The sequence below is a fragment of the Rhinichthys klamathensis genome, unplaced genomic scaffold (genome assembly GCF_029890125.1).
Source record: "Rhinichthys klamathensis goyatoka isolate OS25496 unplaced genomic scaffold, OSU_Roscu_1.1 h1tg000139l_1, whole genome shotgun sequence".
Lineage (NCBI taxonomy): Eukaryota > Metazoa > Chordata > Actinopteri > Cypriniformes > Leuciscidae > Rhinichthys > Rhinichthys klamathensis.
In genome coordinates this window covers 321,931-343,365 of record NW_026606674.1, presented here as the reverse complement: position 1 = coordinate 343,365, position 21,435 = coordinate 321,931, and the positions used below count along the sequence as shown (strand labels likewise).

Sequence of the window (21,435 nt, the reverse complement as noted above, 5' to 3'; positions counted from 1 at the left end):
ACTTAAACCAGCCTAAGATGGGTTGCTTGGCTTAGTGGGGTTAAAACCTCTCTAAAACCTGCCAACAGACCAAACCAGACAAGCCCAGCATATAGGCTTAGGCTATATATATAACTCCCAAACTTTTGTCCAAAATAATTAAATAATCTACCCATTTTGTGATTTCAGACATTTTGGAATATGTGTAATAATATAAATGGGCCTAAAAATGCTGCCAGCTCTCTAGGATTTGGAACAGAGCCATTACGTCAGTATGAAAAATAGACCTTTTTAGCAGCTCTAGTCACATTCTGGTGTACCGAGGCGACAGATGTGAGTGCATAATCACATGTCATATGGTCCCTAGCCTACCAGGAGCATCTGGAGGTGTGATATCAACTTCTAGAGTGACGCGCCAGAGCATTTTACTCTCAGTCAGAGCTCAGGGTTATTCATGTTCGCTTAGTGCGTCACTGGCAGACTGGAAGGTTGTGTCTTTTTCACTTAGAATAAGAAAAATAAACTCCTTTGTTAATCCTGCTCACTTTTCAACCTAATATGCATCCCAGATGGTGGCGCAAGTTAATCATAATCAATTCTGATGCTCTGTGTAGCCTGTCAGTGATCGTCCTATGCTGCCTTATGGGGGTCTGTTCTTTAAGCTCTACGCATTGAGATGCCGAGCATGTGTCTGTGTCGGACAGACAGTCCCAGAGGTTTTCTTTGGTGGGTTGTTATGGTCCGACAACAACCCTGCAATAAGACAAGCTCCAATTGACAGAAAAGCTTGATTACTTGAGAGGTTTCACAAGGTTATATGATGGATTATTTGATTTCATTTTGGAAAATGGGTGGGTGGGTGCAGGGGGGGATTCCCCTCTTAGGTGGGGATTTTTTAATTTGGGAGCATTTTTAAATTTTGCTCACTTTAAGGATTTATTTTCTTTTAACAATGGGGTAATTTTGTTGCACATGAGTTTACACACAGCACAAGAAAGCTTGATTTCAACCTTGAATTGATAAATAAACAAGAACAAATAAACAAATTACAAGCAGCATCAGAAATAAATACAAATGAAATAAAGAGAGCTTTAAGGTTTTCGGGTAGGTCTAACAGTATTCAGGTACAGTAATACTAGAAGTTGAATAAACCAAATGTTTCATTATATAAATTAAATACAGATAAATTTTTCTCACTATCTTTTCACTAAAATTAATGACAGACAGCAGCAGATATATTAGGCTGATCATGTCACTTTAAGAGCTAATGCATGGATCCAATATACTGTTACACATGAGTTTTCTTTCTAAACTGTTTACATTCACTCAAGACATCACTGTCTGTGTTTATGTGAATACTCCACAAGACGGGCATTTTTTACATCATTTTGTGCATTTCTGACTGCGTAAGCACAACAAGCCATGAAAAAGCGCTCCGTTTGGTAAAAAAAATGGCAGAATACACTTTATACTCATATATATTAAAATGTAACTATAAAAAGTAAAGGGGGAAAAGCATGTCTGATGCCTTTTTTTCTGTAATGGCTTTATTTAGCTAAAATGAAATTAGAGCTTTCCACTTTCAAATTACAAAGCAAGTCAGAGAGGTTTGTCAGTTGAAAGAGAACATTAATTCCAGGATGATTCAACTGAGAAAGGTCAAAGATTCAGTCTCGATGGTACAGGCTACAGCACTAGCAGTCTAAAAGAGGAAAGAAATTGCTTTAAGGATGTCAATCAGAGCGAGATAGATTTGAACAAGCAAATTGTCAAAGTGTCAGCAATGCAGCTGAGGTGTAGCCTATCTGACAATTCAATTTCCAAATGTTAGTGAGTTCTCGGACCAAAGAAATAATCATGTTTTCTGCTCAGCTCAAAGAGTGCACATGTACGCTGGCCTTAAAGGCACCTCGCCATATGCTGCATTACAGTTACAGCGGCGTGATGTCACCTTCAGATGGTGCACATCAAAGCACAGCCTTTCAACTCCGTGAAGCTCTGATGAATTTTATAGCAAGTATACAGAGCAAAAAAAAAACAGAGGAATGACTTCTCACATAAACAGGCACTCTTGATAGTAAATCAAGCAGCAAGATGATTCTTATTTGACAGGCAAGCTACATTATGACATTCAGAAAGGAAGAGCACAGCCATCTCCTGCCTGCTTCCTGGTTGGCGGCAACATTGTTGCTATGGTGGCTTATTTGTCATAGTTTTCCCCTATTACTTGCACTGCTATTTGGCCTAACCATGATAAATAGCGTGGCCCATTCGCAGTCTCTGCACCTTGCCTGCTCATATTGGTCTGGCCAGGTGAATGTCAATCTTTACACAAGCTTAGGGTCAAACTAGAACAACTATGTAGTAAACCTTTGCTGTGAGGTTGATCTGATCCAGTTTATACAGTAAAACTACTATGGTGATCTTCAAAAGCATTTCTTATGAATTAATCTTGCTGTTTAAGTCAACATATTTTTTATTTAAATCAAATCTGCAGTCTAAGCAGTCAGAAAACATGTGAAATATGGTGTTTACAACCCACTTCATATATAAATCTGACTAAAATCTATTTTTTATGGATTTCACAATGTCCCCCCTCCCCCCCTCAAGGGGAAGTAAACAAGACATCTATAAATGTGTTCCACTATGGCTTTATTAGTACCTGTGAAATACAGGCCCTACAGAGGCACAAAGCAGAAAGCCATTAAACTGCTCCGAAAGGTCACGAGAGCTCCGCTAAGCCCATATACATAAATCGACATGTGGATAGGATACCCTACATCTCTCTCTCTCTCTCTCTTTCTCTCATTCTCTTCTCATTCCATAAAAGTTGAATTTCTCAGACATCCTGCAGGCCCTGAACCAAATGGAGGCATAATTGAGCAGATTTTCTTTGCATATACTGTGTATGTATATATGTGTGTGTGTGTGTGTATATTTCTATTTCTATTAAAGCAGACTTTAATAAAGTGCACATATCCTCCAGCACTGTCTTGATTAGTTAAGAACAAGAGCTCAAACCATTCAATGCAAACTCTCTGATCTCTGATGAGTCTTAAAAGGATAGTTCAGCCAATAAATACAATAATATCATTAGTTACTTGCTTATGTAGTTCCAAACCAAATGACTTACTTTCCTCTGTGAACACAAAAGAAGATATTTTTATGAATGTGCATGCTGCTCTTTTCCATGCATTTACAACGAATGGGGCTGATAAGTTTCAAAAAGGATGCAAAAAATACTTATATGTGCACTATATTTTTTGTGCACATCATTTAATATTTTTGTGAGGAACAGACCAAAAATGTAAGGGTTATGTTATTATCCATTAATGTCTAATTTGTGATGAATTACATACATTTCCTCACATAAAGCAATTATATGGTTTCTATGTAATACAGTCACATAGAACACTTTTATGGTACTTCCTTTTGCAGCTTTTTGAATCTTGAAAGCTCCAGTCGCCATTCATCAATCTATTATTCAGAATTTCTCCTTTTGTGATGCATAGAATAAATTCATACCATTTTGGAACAAAAAAAAAAGGTGAATAATTAAAACAAACTTTCCTTTTTGGATGAACTATTTAACAGTGGTTCCCAAACCTGTCCTGGCGACCCACCAACACTGCACGTTTTCTTTGTCTCCCTAATCAAACACACCTGATTCAACTCATCAGCTCATTATCACATGGGTTAATGAGCTAATGAGTTGAATCAGGTGTGTTTGATTAGGGAGACAAAGAAAACGTGCAGTGTTGGTGGGTCGCCAGGACAGGTTTGGGAACCACTGAACTATTATGTTCATTGAATGGAGATTTTGAGAAGATGCAGAGGAATGGGAACCATTAAAAAAACTATTTTTTAATGATCCGAAAAGCAGTTACAGCGGTACTTTAGCACTGGCAAAATAGTTCGTCTGCTTCATTAAGGAAGTTCAGACAGCTGTAAAAACCCACAAAGAAGCTTTACTGGGAACTGTTTGCTATTATCTTTGGGCTGTGTATATCTTCATAGCCAATCCTGGGAGAATTTGCCCAAACACATTAGCAACAAATGTGAGGACTACACACAACTTGTACACCAGAAACATAATAAATACTTATTTAGAAAGCATGGAGGATGACGGGAAAAATTGCTTTGGAGGTAAACAACTCCACAGTTTCAGCGAGAAGCAATTACTGCTGGGTTGTTGCATAGGGGTCCAGCAATGCATTTCACGAAACCGCTGGCTAATAACAGAAAGTTTGTATCATATTGCTGTAATGGGGAAAACAGTCAATGTGACAAAACCGAGCTGGGATGAGGTGATGAATCACTCTCGCTTGACAATGCGGGCGGGCATTGATGAAGCAGCTGGCAAAGGCTTCGAGCGTTCGGCGCGTGGGGTTTACGAACGAGCACTGCAGAGCCCCTGACTGCAGGCACAAAACAGATTGAATTCGCAGGCAGATCCGTCTATAAACACCTTTCCAAAAAATCTGGTGATTTAAACAAATGACACAACAGGAGAGAAGATACAGTATCTTTGGAGGAAGGAGGGAATAGTTTGGTATTTATTTCCATAAAAGAAAGCACTATTTATGGGCTTTTGGGAGATGATGGTTCAAAAAGTATAATATCCCACAATCCAATATGTGTTCAGCAAATGGTTTCCAAAATACAAATTACGTCTGATCATGATAACAATTTGTCACAAAATATTATCTTGGTTATCCCTAAAGCCTAAATAAACTTGAATTCATTATAGATCTTTAGATGTGACATTATGGTGCCTTGGAAGACCTTCATACACAAAAACACATCACACACAACACAATACAATGAAACTGCCTTCTGGATGCAGCCACTGTGACCTACAGTCAGTTCCTAGCAATTAAATTTACAATTGCAATAAATGAGAGGTAATATATAATTAGGTGCTTCTTGTCATGCAGAACCTCAAAAAATGTTATAAATAAGCACAAACCCTCTGAGTAAGAAATATTTTTTTCCCCCCAGTACCCTAATAAGCAATAGCTACCTTTTTTCCCCCCAGTAACCCAATAATAAGTCACCCAGTTGTGTCTCTTTAATGTCCTTGGAACTGAAACAAGGGTAAAATGTCACATATTTATATCTCCGTGATATAGGGAGTGAAGGAAGACCCAATTGTGAAGTCTTTTAAATGTGTGGCCTGGGTAATGCACAACAAGGCAAATAAGACTGCAGTTTAAGTTTCAAATGGGAATGTGGGAAATTATAAGTTTTTTTTTAACAACAGTCTCTCACTGTATAGGCCTTCTTTCTTACATTTACATTTGGCAGATGCAGATGTGGGAATCAAACCATTGACCTTGTGTTTTTCATATTCTTTATCAATAGTAATACTGTTTCTTGCCTTAACATGCACCATGAGCATAGACAGCCATTATTATGCATAGAAGAACTGAGAGAATACGTACAGCTGATGGTGATGCCCAGCTCCACACCTGGCTTCTTTGGTAGCTTCACATGGAAGGTCCCACTGCTTGGAATGACCGATTCTGGATGAAAAAAAATTAATGTTTAGATGCAGGTCTATCCATATAATCATTCTCAAGTTTCATCAAGTCTGGATTCATAGACCATTCTGAAACTGAAATGTGGAGATTCAGGTGAAAGACCAAACCAACACTTGTTGACAAACCAACACGTCATCATTTACTCACCCTCGTGTTGTTCCCAACCTGTATGATTATAATTATTTTTTTTCAATGGGGTGCAAAATTAGATGTTTAGTGGAATGTCCAAGCTGCTTTTTTTTTTTTTTTTTTCATACAATGAAAGTGGATGGTGACCATAGTGGATTTACCTCCTTTGATTTACATGCAAGAAAGAAAGTAGAGTAAATGCTAGCAGAACATTCATTTTTGGGTGAACTCTTTAAAGTGACTTGGAGACAGCTGTAAAAAATTCAGACTTTCTTTCAGGCAGCGATGTAGATGATCTTTTCTGACAGAAGCCCAGAATCCTCAGTCTGAAAGACTGAAATCTCCATAAAATATGTCCTTCTCCTCTGGGCAGTGAATGACTCAAAAAGAATGACAGAAGTGTCAAAGCGTCAAAAAAAAGAAAACTCTTGAAATGATCATGCAGTAATTCAAGCCAACTCATTTCTTCCAAATCAACAAAAGAGTCTTTCAAAAACACTTGGCCTGAACTATAAAAAAAAAAAACGCACAAGCAAAAACACTATCAAGTCGTTCTCCTTCCAGCACATCCTTTCAAAAGCAGATTTTATTGTTCTGTGGTAAAATATTTACATTTTATTGGGTTGCAAGGAAGATTTACATTCAATGTCGCAGAATGTAAATAAGTGGTTCGTGCAAATTAGGGTACGTTCATGGCTTGTTATAAAAATATGACAAAAAGTTTCCAAATTCAATGAACAAGTTAGGCATACATAGCTTATAACATTCAAAAGTTTGGGGAAGGTAAGATTTCGGTAAGAAGTCTCTTACCTTCACCAAGGCTGCATTTATTTCACCAAAAATACAGTAAAACAGTAATATTGAGAAATATCAAATTCAAAATACTGTTTTTCTATTTTAATATGTTCAAAAATGTACTTTATTCCTGTGATGGCAAAGCTGAATGTTCAGCAGCCATTGCTCCAGTCTTCAGCGCCTCATGATCCTTCAGAAATCATTCTAATATTCGCATTTGATGCTCGACAAACATTTATTAATATAATATCATCAAACTTGTTGAGAACAGTTTCAGCAGCTTAAAACCACTTTTTCCCTGGATTATGTGATGAATAAAATATTCAAAAGAAGAGCATATATTTAAAATAGAAATATTTTGCAATATTTTAAATGTATTTACTGTCATTTTTGATCAATGCATCCTCGCAGAATCAAAGTATTAAATTCTTCACAAAAATAAATAAAACTGATCCCAAGACTCTAGGAGGATTCTATCATTCTAGGTTCAGCAGTGTGTCATTGTCTTGTTAAGGCCTTCCTATATACAGTATAGTGTTTTCATTCTTTCTTTGCAAAGTCTTGTTGGTGTTACACTGCACAGTGCTACTTCTGGTTTCAGAGATGGTCTTGATCTTCTGCCTGTCTCCCTGGATTTCCCTGTTTTCCTATGCCTTGGTCTTTGGTCATTATCTGGGTGGTTTGCTCTGTGGGTTTGACCTTATGCCTCTTTTATGGATTACGATTATGGATTACTCTCAATAAAGCTTGCGTTTTGACCCAAGTCTCGGAGCAGTACATAAGAATAAAGTTTGTGAACTTTGATTAACCCTCTGGGGACGGATTGGGCGGTACCGCCCAAAATGGCATACTTTTACAAATGTGTAATTATCTTAAAAACTATTAATGATAGAGAGCTGCGGTCTTTTTTACCGTCTTCCTCAGATTCCGCTGAAAACAGTGATACCCGGCTTTGTAAATATACACACTTCTTTGTTGCGCAATACCACTATGTAAAAGGCCAATGAAATCGATGTTGTTGGGCAGATTCCGCAAACAACAACCAATTGAAAAATTGCCGATGGAGAAATATTTTTCTTACCCAATCAGAGGAAGGTTACCATGACCTTTCTAGCAAATCAGAGGACTCTGTAGCCTTGCAAGGGGTGGTACTATATAGTTAGGGATATGACGCAAACAGCGTTGAATGGAGAGAAGGAGAGAGAGCGAACGTAGGCTTACGGAGCGGATTATCAGAGATTTATATGAGAGAGAGAGAGAGAGAGAGAGAGAGAGAGAGAGAGAGAGAGAGAGAGAGAGAGAGAGAGACAGAACAATTATAATATATATATATATATATATATATATATATATATATATATATATATATATATATATATACACATACATACAATTATAGCATTATTTATTGTTTTAGCACTTTTATGATGGCAAGCAGTAAACGATTTACGGTGGAACAAGCTCTGGAACAATTACTGGAGAGTGACGAGGAGAAGGCATTGCTTAGAAAATTCTAAGCATTCCTATGAAAAACGCCTGGGACTATTTGTAAATAAAGTTACATTTTTCATTGTTCTTTACACATTTTATTTAACAATTACACATGTCTGTCAAGCAAAGGCTTTGACAAATATATTTTTTGTACAAAAACTGTTCACTATTTTTGTGTGATGTGTGATTTTCAGAAATAAATGAGGAAAATCTAATTTCCGTTTTTGAAATTCTCTAGTTTATAGTACATTTTTCACTCATACTTCCTTTATAAACACATTACATGCATTCTTATGTTATCTTAGGGTCTTCTGAATCCATAGATACCAAACACATAGTGATCCATCTCCATTACATATGGTTTATAAGCCCAAATGTAAAAATAGAGAAAACGGACCAAAAAGGGCTTAGTCCCCAGAGGGTTAAACAGCATTTAAGCCCTTACAGACAGAAGTTGCATAAAGTCAGATTAGAGCTTATACTCGTTTTTGTGAGCTATACGCATATTGTTAAAGGACAGTAGGCGGTCTATGTCATCACAAACACAATTTAAAAGATTTCTGATTAACTAAATGAAAGAAACTAATTAAATATCATACCAAATTTTACACAAGACAAAACACTAGGATGACAAGCTAATTACAGCACGTCTCAAGGACTACAGGCGTTCGACGAGGCCCGTACTGTGATTACAATGCCAAAGCACAGCACGAGATGGAAAAATGAGAGAATGTATTTTGGATTTTCTGTCTGGAAACAGTAGCTATTAAATCATGGGCCACTTGTCTTGCAGCACTACTCATTTATATACATCAAATAGACGGCAGATGGTTTGGCTCCCAGAATTATGGCATAACTTTAAAAAAATTTAAACACACTAGGATGAACGCGGGTTATGCCCAGATGGATCCTTCCTCCTCAAACAGGTTTGGAATTGATGAATTGTGTCCCCACCTGCTACGTCAAACTCAATCTCCAGTGTGACTTTGCTGGTGATGCTGGAGTCCCTCAGCAGCTGATTGGTCTCTTCCAGCGTGCTGTCCTCAGTGGGAATGCCGTTTATTGACAGGATGCGGTCGCCGATCTGCAGGATGCCGCACCTGTGCACAGAGAGCAGATTTACCACACCATTCCTCATACACTGGCCAACAGACTAGCTGTGCTGAATGCATAAAATACTAAATAATGGACTGCTTGCAGAGGGAGACAAAATAGGTAATGGTACCCGGGCAATGTCTCGCATAGACCAACCAACCACTTATATTATGCCATCTGGCACTGTTAAATAGACATTAGTGAGTTGAAGTGACATTTTAGGCAAAAATACAAACGTCCTCTTAGCTCCTGCCTCAAGGTTAGAGTATAAGCTCTTTTTAATTGCTGAGGGAACAAAAAAAACCCTCTCTTTATTGAATTCCAAAATGGCTTATGAGCTAAACAGAAGCAGTATTGCTTATGAATTCACTGCGAAAAATTTCAGTAAAGCTAGTCATCATGAATCATATGCTGTATTTTACATGCTGGTATCCAGCGTGGGCTGCTAGCATCCCTACCAACAACAATTCAATTCAATTCACATTTATTTGTATAGCACTTTTCACAATACATATCATTTCAAAGCAGCTTTACAGAAAATTCACGTCTACATTACAATTACAGTGTCACGTCACATTGTGATTAGCGACAAAAACCAATGACGTTTTGGTGATTTGGTGATTTTAAAGCTATGTTGGAGGGAAAGATTGACTTTTATGGTGCTTTTTTGTTCTTTTTAAAGGTTGACAGCCTTAGTTACTATATAGAAACAGGTTGGGCTGGTAGCATGCATACTTTTCTGTGTGTGTGTGTTTTTTTATCTGGAGGATTAAATCTTTAGAGTGTTTGCTCATTTGCATTGCAGTGTGATTAGAATAGTAAAATCTGATGTTAATCAGATGTGTGCACACATTAATAATTACAACATGATGCATGATGATAAACTCTTTAACAGACATCGTGGACATGCATTTTTGCAGCTATATTACTGTAAGGTGCAATTGCTTTTTTAAACTATTATATATTGCATTTTTTGCAATGATAGCAGTATTAATCTGGCACAAAAAAATAGTATGATGGCATTAAACAGCATAGAATACTAAATCAAATAATAATAATAATAAAAAACACCATTTATATACAGTAACTAACATAATCCATTGACAACTAATGTTATTTAGTAAATTATTGTAACAGACATTGTAGTATTTTGTATAACGATGCAAAAAAAATGTAAAAACGCAAATTGATTCAATAAAAAGATGCACATACAGTACAATGAAATACAACAAATAGCACTGTTGTGCTTTTTTAATAGCTTGTTACTGGAAAAAGCGACATTATTGTAAAAACTTGATTTGTTTTCACAGTAGAAAAATGTTAAGTTGACAGCATCGCTACTTTTGTTCCCCAACGCCGGTAGATCTTTATCAAATCCTCAACATTAGAAGGTTTATGTCAATCACTGCAATTACAAATTCAACTGGCAGCGAGAAGTCATTTCTGTTGCTTAGGTCAGTAATTACAGTGAAGCTAGAATGTAAATCCCCGTCAGTCGACGTGCAAGTTCATGTGGATGCCAGCTGAGGCTCTGGCGCTCAGGTAATTATAGTTAAGTGCTTTGCTCTATCACGTAACGGTGTAGTCAATCACAGCCCAAGCAGACTGGAAATCAGATCGTCATGGCCTTGCAGTTATATATCATGTGTGATCAACACATTATATCATCGATGGAGATGTGGCTCTGCGGAGGACAAGTTATAAGCTGTGAGAACAGCGCAGTGATGAAATAACTGTGGGCTTTGGGATGTGTTCAGATAATCAAAATTAGAATCGAGATTAAATATTCAAGATTCCCAAAGGGAAGTTCACAGTTCTCTGATAACGCAAACAATTAAGCTGCACCGAGCGCTGCGATCTGTGGAAGGGTTTCTGGAATATTAAAACTCAGAGTTTTAACTAGGTCAAATGAGGCACTGGAGATTAATATAAGTCGTGTTCGGTGATCTTACCGCTCTGCCGGACTGTCGGGGTCTATGTAAGCGATGAGCGGTGGAGAGGACAGGGTTTCTGTGGCAAAGACTCCTCCTTGGAGCTGGATCCCAAAGCCCATGATGGAGTCGCTAATGAGGGTCACCTCTGTTGTTTCTGTGTGGACCACCTGCCCAGCCAGCCCTACGGTACTGGAAGCCAGAGACACTACAGGAATGAAAAACATAGGACAACAGGGTCACAAATAGCTGGAAAGGTTCCTCACGATAACCTATGAAATGGATTTTTGCTCTTATTGGAGCTCAAAACGACCCACCCTATTAATTTTTACTATAATGTTGAGAGTCCTGAGTCTTTGGAGTGACTGAGCTGGATCTGTGCCCTCGCTGCAGATAAGAATACAATGTGTGCGCTAGAATCTTTGGGGCAGCTAGGTGCGCTTTGAAATAAGAAAAGCCACTTTGATATAGAGCTAGTATATTATATCGCAAATCAGACCACAGGGATTTTGGGCAACTCTCTCTGTAGATGGTATGAATTATGAGGTTGTTAGAACTTCTTATCTTACAATTCTGGGTCTGAAATGACTATATTATGCAGTTCTTAAATATAGGGTCATTATACCAACACTTGGAGATTTTAATTAATATCACCTCAAAATCTATTATGCTACTGTACATAGTTCTAATAAAAATGAAATATTAAGTATGCACTAACTAATACTAATAACTGCTACCGCTCAGTGTTATATTTTAGTAGTATTTATAAATGATTATAATATTTATTAATATTTAGAATTAGCTTTTATTTTTTATTCACAAAAAATAAATCATTAAAAACAATTATAAAAAAATAAAAACTTTAAATGCATACCATTATAATATGCAGTATAAAAATAGATATTCCTTTTGACATTTGCTAGCGTTTTTAAAAATTAACTTTAATAGATAACATTAATAGCCAATCTAAATGTACAAAATGGTATAAATGAGCATAGAAAATTAAATATCCAATATCAACTGATAAATATGAAATATCAGCTGATAATGATAAACTAAAAACTGTTCATGAGTTTAAATCTAGTCTATTTCTATTAGACACACAAACAAGTCTGTGAAAAAAGATAGGCCCTGTTGTTTTCACTGCATTGATTGAGAGACATTAAAGCAGCTTACCGAAAAGCAGACAGGCACATAAGCATAACCAATTTGATTTACACACTGCGCTTCGCCCCATTTACAATTGTCTATATCAATAAAGTCTCATGGGATACATCTCAATTGCAAAGCCACAGATTCGAACTGGGCTGCAAAAAGAACCAATTTTGCCAATGTTTATGGACAACAACATTTGGAGATCTTTTTTCACTCTGCATGCTTTCAAAGAGACAAGTGAAAATGCACTCTGACACACGAGCGCCCTTCACACCCTTGACTGACCAAGCTCGAACTGTCATCTCAAGCACCAGGGAGCACAGACGGTAGTCAGGAGGACTCTTTCCCCATAGACACATACAGAAATCTGCCTCCAGGTTATCGACCAGGCTCTCCGCATTCTTAAAGTGCCTGTTACACTTCAAGACTGAGTCTATCCGAGATTGATGGCCCTGCTCACGGGCTAGATTTACCGCACCAGACACCTTTATTGTTTTAAATGCAGTGACCTTTCCTTTTTTATTGGGAGTGAGGGATGAGAGAGGGAGGTTAAGGTGACGCAGATGAAGATAGGACGCCTCTTGGATGCTGAAACGCTTTTAGGGACGGGTCTGCGGTGAACATCGATCAACGATCGTTCGGGACTCTTTCTGTCTGAAGCACTGAACGTGATACTGACTGGTCTTTTTGGGAATTGCTCAGGAGCCGCAGACTGTGAATTCACCCGACAAGGCTTTGTGCTCTTCAGAGTCTTGCTTTTGCGAGGCGATTCGGTTAAGTGGTGTCTTTGGTTTGTGGTAGACTTCAAAAGCTCTGACAGACAAGCAAGCACCTGAGGGGTCATCGTCTACACATCTTAAAGAGTTGCCAGCTGACTAACTCTCTCTAGCTCGTTCGCTTCCTCCTCTTCCTTCCTGCTAGAAATCTTCATTTGTGCTTCCCACAGACCAATGAGTCAGCTGTAACTTGAAATCCTTAGAATGAGTCAGAAGGGTTCTGAAACATCTTTTGTTCGACAGAGAACCGATTTTGGAGGCTTTACATTGGAAAACGCACCTTTGATCCTAAGGCCCTTGACTTGCGTCATCAATAAAAAACAACAATAGGAAATGAATAAGGGTAATTTTGACCCCCTTTACGATTTGGGATAATGTTTTTTTTTTACTGAACCATATGAAGGGAACTTAAAAAAATACATGAAGGTGAGTAAATAATAATTAATGTCATTCTTTTGGGTTAACTACGTTACGTATCTACGGGTTAAGTGTATGCCATAGTCTGAAGATACCAGGAGCCTTCATGTCCTCAACACTGTCCTTTAATGTAATTATATTTTCCTCTAGCAGAACATATTAACTGACAACTGCATGGAAATCATAAACGAGGACTGTAGGCATTAGACAACAATTAAATTATGCTAATATTCTCCTGGTGAGAAGACACGGTGGTAGTTCGGTCACAGTACATTAAACGCGGACTGGTTTGTTCCGGACAACAGAAACACAGAGGGGAACGTTACAATTAGCATGACACCACCTCCAACAGGGGTAAACAAGATTTAGAAAAGACATCAGTGAAAGCTTTTTACAGTTACCTCAGCAGGAGAAGAGGAGACACAATGTTTCTGTTTATGGTGCGTGTGGACAAGACAGATATTTTCACCTCACATTCACTGCTTCACTGAATCACTGTTTGATCTTGCAGTAGACACTTTCCACAAATATAGGGAACAAATTCTTCACAAAAAAATACATGGGATTTGTCCCTATAATGCTTTGCAAAAAGTAACAGTACACTAAACTGTGCCGGTATAAAGCGCACTTGAAAATGGCACAGCCGCCTGTGTTCTCGCTCGGTGTGAGGAGATGGGTTGGCATCACATCCAGAGACGTGTCATTGCTGTCTGATGGGTGACTTTGCAGCATGTATCTCCCTCCCTCCATCGCTCCACTCTCTCCCTCTCTCTCTTTCAGAAGTGTCTGTGAGCTTTATTCTGTCCCTGTGAGCCAGTGACAGTAAAGGCCTCAGGAGGGACTTTTAACAAACCAATGCTACTTTGTATGCTAGAAGACATCACTCATGCAAAGGCTGGAAATGCAGAGTCAGCGGCACTACATGCTGTGGACCCGTCCTCACTCATTTGCCTTTGCGCTATAGACTGTCAGAAAATATCTTGGGCAATTGTGCTCCTTGAAATGACTGCCGGGGCCTCTGTGCAGAGCTCTACGGACAGTGAAATCAAGGTGCTATGCAAATAGGGCTCATTTGGAGCATCAATGAAGTTAATCAAGCTTTAATTAAGCTTTCAATTTGGGCCAGTGAGGCAATGGACAGTTTGCTGCCCTTTGAGCTTGACAGCAGTGGGTTGAAACAAGGTGATTGCTGATAGCTGCTAAAATTCATTAGCGTTTCCTGGGCAATTATCAATCTATATTTGATACAAGTTCAAGCATTTCAGCAAGTAATATTTATTTTTATATTTTTTTTATTGAGTTTTTTTTTTTTTATATATATATATATATATATATATATATATTTTCCAGTTTTAGTAATTTTGTGATGTCATTTTTATAATTTTTTTAACTCTTTCCCCCCCCTATTGACGGAATTTTCCTGCTTTCCGTGTTTTCACATAGGGGGCGCTATTACGTTCAGATATTCATACAACAAAATATTATGGGGGCCATAATTTTTGCGAAAATAGTCAAAAACTCTGGGGTGGCAACTTAAAAAAAAAGAGTTTAAACTAATTTTAGTTTATCTAATATTTATATATTCTTTTATTTCAGCTTTATTTCATTTACCGAAAACTATTTTTGATATTTTTACTTTTCATTTCTCAATAACAACAATGGTCCAAAGTTTTGACTGGTAGTGTAGTACTTAAACCTGGTTATTTCATTAAGCGGATCTACCAGTCTGGTCTAGCTGGTGTATAGTTGGGTGAACAGCTGGTTTCCCAACCTGACCAGCTGAAAAAATGCTATACTAAAATTAGCAGACCAGTCTGACCGGGCTAGGAAACCCACTAAGACCAGCACACCAGCTTAGACTGGACTAAGAGGTTTTTAAACAGATTAGCAACTGTGCATTATCCTGCGTGTTCCTTTTAGCTATAAATATTTTCCATTACGATATAATATACTCTGGTGTGCTCCTCTGATTAAGCATTTTTCATGTTCCTCAGTAAAATAAAAGCTGAGCAAAGACTCAATACAACTATTACAGACCCATTATGGAATCATTTTTCTAAACAAACAGTGTCTATGAGGGGCCATGCACATGCTCATGGCAGTAAAACTGAAAATAAATTTGTGTAATAGATGAGACGCTCTGTTTCTGTGCGGCAGGTATATTAGCCAAACACAAGCGGCAGGGAGTGCAGTAGGAAAAACTATTAAAAGTGATGTTCAGAACAAGTGCAGCTAAGTAAATTAAACACTTCAAAGTCAGATTAAAATAGGCAGAAGTCTTTTCGCCATTTTGAAATACCATCTCATATCCCAGTTTAATGAGACATCTAAGCAAGCCATTTGTAGGGGGACTTCGCATCTGTGATGCTATCAAACCATGCTGTTGTTAGAGCAAAGCGAAATGTCAAATTTTAGCACAGCCAATGGCATGATTTCGGAGTGGGACAACCTGTTTGACCAAACCATGGAAGAATGGTACAATTGTTTCCAAACAGGTTTCCAAAGCACACCTACTTGAAATGAAAGGCATTTAAGTCATAGATAATTCTGTTATCACTGACTCACCTTCAAGTTCTTACAAACCAGTATGAATTTCATTCCTATGCTGAACACAAAAGAAGAAATATTGAAGAATGTCGGTACTTTTCATTTTTTGGTTAACTATGCTTTTAAGAGTGCTTTGGAAACCTGCTTGTATATTTATAGCTTTATTTTTTTTAGCTTAATTTTTTAGTACTTGAACTTAAAAAGAAACAAATTAAAAATGTTCTTTCGGCAACTAACTGAAATAAGTTTGATCTTTTCGTCTAATATTTATATTATATTTCAGCCTTATTCCAATTACCGAAAATTAGTTTTAGTTTCAGTTAACACCAACAACAACACTAGAGTGGCAGAAATACTGATTTGTATTTGTATACTGAATCAGAAAACTGATGATGTCAGCACCATGACCTCATCCTGCATCTCAATCATCACTTTCACATCTACGTTCTCTACAGTTAATAACCAAGCAGCTATAAACGCAACTCACAAACAAGTCAGCTACTGAAAGTTACCATGAACGAGGTCAGTGTCATGGGCAGCTGATTAACCATTTTCCAGTCCCAGGGTTTGTTTATTGGTCTTGTTGAAAAAGCCCGCAGATAACACACCACGCGGTATGAAAGCGTGGTCGGGTAATTATCTGCGGCAGAGGCAGCGACGCTGCTCAGTTGAAGGATATGAAATATCTTTCAGGATCTAATTACTGGGCAGCCAGAGGTGTAATTTCCCTCTTTCACTTGGCGGCTTCAGATATGGGAAGAGAATGCTGATTGTATTCACTTCAGGTAAGTTCTATCACACGCGCTGATCTTATTCAGATTCAGAGCCCAGTCGCGAGAGGGAAGGATGGGAAGCATGTGCAACTTGTCTGAATGTACAGATAAAGACAGACTATCATAGCAGAGACAGGAAGAATAATAGACGTATGGCTCTTCTTTAAAACCGAGCAACCTCGTTGCATTTATGTTGGAGTTTTATTGCTTTCGTCGCTTTCAGAGGCTTGACCAAGCTTCTCTTTTCGCACACTTGCATGCGCTTAGCATAATGAGGCAGTTATAAAGGTTCATTTCTGAGTTAATGTAGACGGTATATTCAACCTCCTGACTTATGTTTCGCACAAAGAATGGCATAGGCATGCTATAAAAATTCTAAACCTAATATCAAAGTCAAGACAAGTCCCTGGCCAGAGCCTGCATGGAGGTGCTGATACATTACAGAAGTTTCACAGGAAATCAATAACCAAGCCTTTTTGTGTTTACTTCAGCCATTCTGAAAGAAAAAAAAGGGTTTAAAGAATGAATCAAAGTGGAACTGGGCAAGGACCACCGATAAATCTGTTGTTTTATGTATGATTTTATCCTCTCCACATCTAATTATCAAATTTAAGTTGCGATTCACTGGAAAAGAGTTGCTTTGAGTCAGACTTCTTTTTGAATGAACCGGACTCAAAAAACCAAATAATTCATTCTCAAATTGATTCGGCTATGGGGAGATCTGGTTGCAGCAAATAACAGCTCACTGGAGGTGAAGATTATCAGTGAATAATGACTTGAATCAACTCAATCTGTTCTTCACAAAACTGTAAAATGCTTCTGAATATAGGGTACCCTCGATTCCGTTTGAAGTTTAAAGGGTTAGTTTACCCAAAAATGTATCCATAATTTACTCACCCTCAAGCCACCCTAGGTGTATATGACATTCTCCTTTCAACCAATAGGAGTACAATAGGAGTTATTTAAAAAAAATAACCTGGCTCTTCTAAGTTTTATAATGGGAGTGAATAGTACCTGAGATTTTGAAGCCCAATAAAGGCAACGGCCATACGTGAGTCTAATTCAGACAGAAGAGTGACTCTGACATAGGATGTAGAAGTAGCGTAAGCTTAGGTGAGAGTAGACGCCTCTCGCGGTTCAAAAAAATAACTCAAGCTTCTATGACATTTCTCTTTAAAACTTCTTGTTTTAGACTTCTTATTCATGAGCGGTGTTTTGTTTTGCTCTATCACATGCGCTTCCACGTTCGTCAATGTGTCATGTGTCAGGTCAAGGGTCACTCTTCCGTCAGAACTAGACTCGATGAAGTGGAACTAGGCCGTTACCGGAAGCCAGTGATTACAGTTTATAAAGTTATAAATATGGATATTTTTCCTACAAAAATACATCGCTTTGCTTCAGAAGGCCTTTATTAACCCCCTGGAGCCGTATGGATTAATGTTATGATGGATGGATATTTTTTAATATAACACTGGTAGTGTTTGGCTGAAAGATATACACCTAGGATGGCTTGAGGGTGAGTAAATTATGGGATAATTGTCATTTTTGGGGGACATTAACCCTTGACTTCCATACTGGTTCCTGAACGATACTTTTTTCGATACCAATTTTATGAAATCTTTTTTAACAAGACTACATTACATAAAACCTAAAAAAAACCTTTGGTTTTTCAGTTTGTTGACTTTTTTTTTACAGACTCAAAGACTCATATAGGCCCACTGGGAGCGGAATATATGCCTTGCGCTCAAGCGCACATAAAGCTTGCCACAAAGTTCTGGCAAAAGTAGCCTAATGATAATGAATAGTTAGGAAAAAAAACAAGGAGACATTTTAATTGTTTATTAATGAACTAGTGTTTTCTGAGTCAGTGTTGACTACAAAGATAAAGTTGACGTTGCTGACTCGTCTTCTCCGCAGTATAGTGAACGCGTGCGGCAATGCGCGCCTATAGAGAGAAATGCACCTTTCATGTTTTTGATTGGAATTGGTTTGTTTAAAAGTAGACATTTCAAGCTTTCTATATGCCTATTTCTCATGTCTGTGAGGCAAGTAGCCTATACGCCGAGTTTCTGTTCATTTGACACACTCCAGTTCTTACAGTTGAAAACGGACCAACTTTCTGCTCTTAAGTTTATTCCGTACATCAGATTTGTCATGTTGCTGGTCTTGGCAAATATTGCATCGCACGTTGTTGGCATCGAGCCTGGTGAAATGTAGCCACACTTTTGTTCTTTTCCACATCTTATACATCTATGGGGGTTTGGATGCTTACACGCTACAGCCTCACTTGATCCAAGTCTCTGGGCATATCCGGCGTAAACTAGTGTTTTTCCTTGATGCATCGCCACAGCCAATCATGCTGCATGCTTATTGGCTCACTGACATTGACGAGATTAACCCCTTAGGTATCAAATTTTGTACCAAACGACAAGACATTTTTTGATACTCGATAGTATCGAGGCAATTCGGTCTTTGTTTAAAAAGTATCGAACTCAATACCCAGCCCTAGTCATATGAGTGATTTTTGGGTGAAAAATTAAACATGACTGCATCAAACGTACTTGAGCTCTTGTAGTCTTTCTTCTTCAGTTTGCGTCTCATCATGGTGCCTCGGGGACTTGTGGGATACATGGTGCGTGGCAACGTGTTCATGTTGAGTGAGCTCAGACTGTAGGCACTCATGGAGGTGGGAGAGAAGGATGAACCCAGAGCTGTGTGGGAAAGAGAAACTCATTATCAACTCTCAATGACTCATTTCAAAACAATCAATATTTAGTATATAATGTTCAGTTTAGCTTATTAGAATAGCCTACTTACATTTTTTTTTACCATTACAAATGACATTATCAGTATAACAATTCGAGAATTTCAGAACGTCTTAGTATTTGGTTTATCTTTCTTCTGCGTTAAAGACAGCAGCACTTAAGCTGTATAAACTCCATAAGTTAAGCTTGATGTTTATGATCTCCAGCATGATTTGAGATGATTCGATGAGCATCTTGAGCTTCTTGAGACTGTCTGTACAAAGATGTCGATGTCACAAATTTACTTAGGTTAGTGACCTAGAAATAGTGCAGAATCTGTCATTTTTCTTATTCATTTTGGGTTTTAACAGTTTAAATCCCATTTTGAATACCATATTTTCAACTGAACTTTTGAACCCCAACAATTTCTAACAACAGGTGTTAGAAATGAGAGCCACGGTTTGTCACCATTCGAGGAAATGCACAAAACAACTCATTAAAGTGTAGCAGACTGCCCTCGTGTTTGACATTGTGTGAACGGTGGTAAATCTTCATCAAAGCACATCTATAAAAATACTCCCAATTGCCTAAAAGCCACTTCTTATCACAGAGCAATGCCTAAGAACCGGATCACAGTTCATACTCATCAGATAGAGAGATTCAAAGCCATGTTTTTAGCGCTCACAAAAAAACTGGCAGAACATTACTACTACTACAAAAAACTATGTTTTGTTTGGCTGAGACACTGGTGATGCAGGATTAGAGCAGATTACAGTCTTATTTTTGCATTACTGTTTGAAACAGATTGTCTGCTCTTGCCACATGGAAAGACATTCTGCCTTTCTATCTTGTTTTTAAAAGACTAAACCATCTACAGCCATAATGAGGCCTTCTTGTCCATTTGTGAATTGTAAAGGATGAGCTCTTCCTAATGCAAACATTAAAGAGTTGAAGTCCAGTAAATGCTGGCTAATTTGTCTTAAAGGAAAAAGAAAACAGCGGCTTAAATAATACAACTCTCGGAGGAGTTTGTGTTCATGCGTATCAAGGGCACATCTTTCAAAGATGGAAAAAGCCTTTGAACTTCCAGAACCTGGGGGATGTATAATCCAGGGATAAAAAACGACACTGTCACTAAAAAGTATTGATGGAATGACAGTAAATTATGTGAAGCCACCAGCATTGAAGTGCCCACAGCATCTTTATGGCCCTCTTGAATGCAGAATGTGAATCATGACTGTGAAGGTTGGGAAGGTGCCGCAAGAGATTGTATTTGTGTTGCTAACTTTAAATTCAATCATATGTGTGAAATAAGTGGCAAACTGTGAAATCGCTGGAGGTTGGCAGTTTGCTGTACCATTGGTTGCTGCAGGGGTTTTCAAACTGAAGTCTGCAAGGAGGTGTTAGGGATCCGCAGAAAATGTATTTTTTTTTGGATTGTCAAAATAAACGTAATATTGACTATATTTTTATATCATATATCTAATGAATTATTCATTTATAATATATTCATTTATTAAATTACAATTAGATTAAATTAACAATTAAAGTTTCCCCCCTTTTTTACATTTTGCTGTCTAAAGGCTGGTTGAAAATCAGATTAATCGATTGTTGTATCCTATTGGCAGTCCTAGTTTTAAACGTTAGGGAATAGAAATAAAAACCAAGCATAATAAATAAAAATATTTTAAATATAAAGTTAAAAATAATAATAAAAATGTAATTGAGTAAAAACCAAATGTTTTTTAAAGGGTTTATACATCTAACATTAATGTAATGTAGTGTGTAGACAACATGTTGTCTTTATAGTATGACAAGATCATACAATAATTTTTCTCGCACAGTATGAATAGGTCTTTACATATGAAGACTTCAGATGCAAAAGCCTCTAAGTGCCATCTGACGTTTTCTTCTAAAATGATCATTTTTAACAAGCTTCTATGTTTATGTTCAGTTATTTCACTTTAATGGCAATGAAAATTACCTATTGATTGTCATTAAAGTGAAATTACTGAACTTAAATATAGGAGCTTGATAAAAATGATAATTTTAGAAGAAAA

The 21,435-nt window shown here is 37.6% G+C and overlaps 1 protein-coding gene across 13 annotated transcripts in view; it reads right to left on the bottom strand.

Moving 5' to 3' along the window:
- The window catches only part of grip1 (glutamate receptor interacting protein 1), a 283,603-nt gene that overhangs the window by 28,176 nt on the left and 233,992 nt on the right, over positions 1-21,435 (bottom strand). For all 13 annotated transcript variants that reach the window (XM_056257459.1, XM_056257463.1, XM_056257454.1 and 10 more), the window contains 4 exons: positions 19,193-19,342; positions 10,985-11,171; positions 8,892-9,037; positions 5,424-5,504 (listed from right to left, as the gene is read on the bottom strand). In XM_056257459.1, coding sequence (XP_056113434.1) covers positions 5,424-5,504; positions 8,892-9,037; positions 10,985-11,171; positions 19,193-19,342 — 564 coding nt within the window. The remainder of the gene's footprint in view (positions 1-5,423; positions 5,505-8,891; positions 9,038-10,984; positions 11,172-19,192; positions 19,343-21,435) is intronic.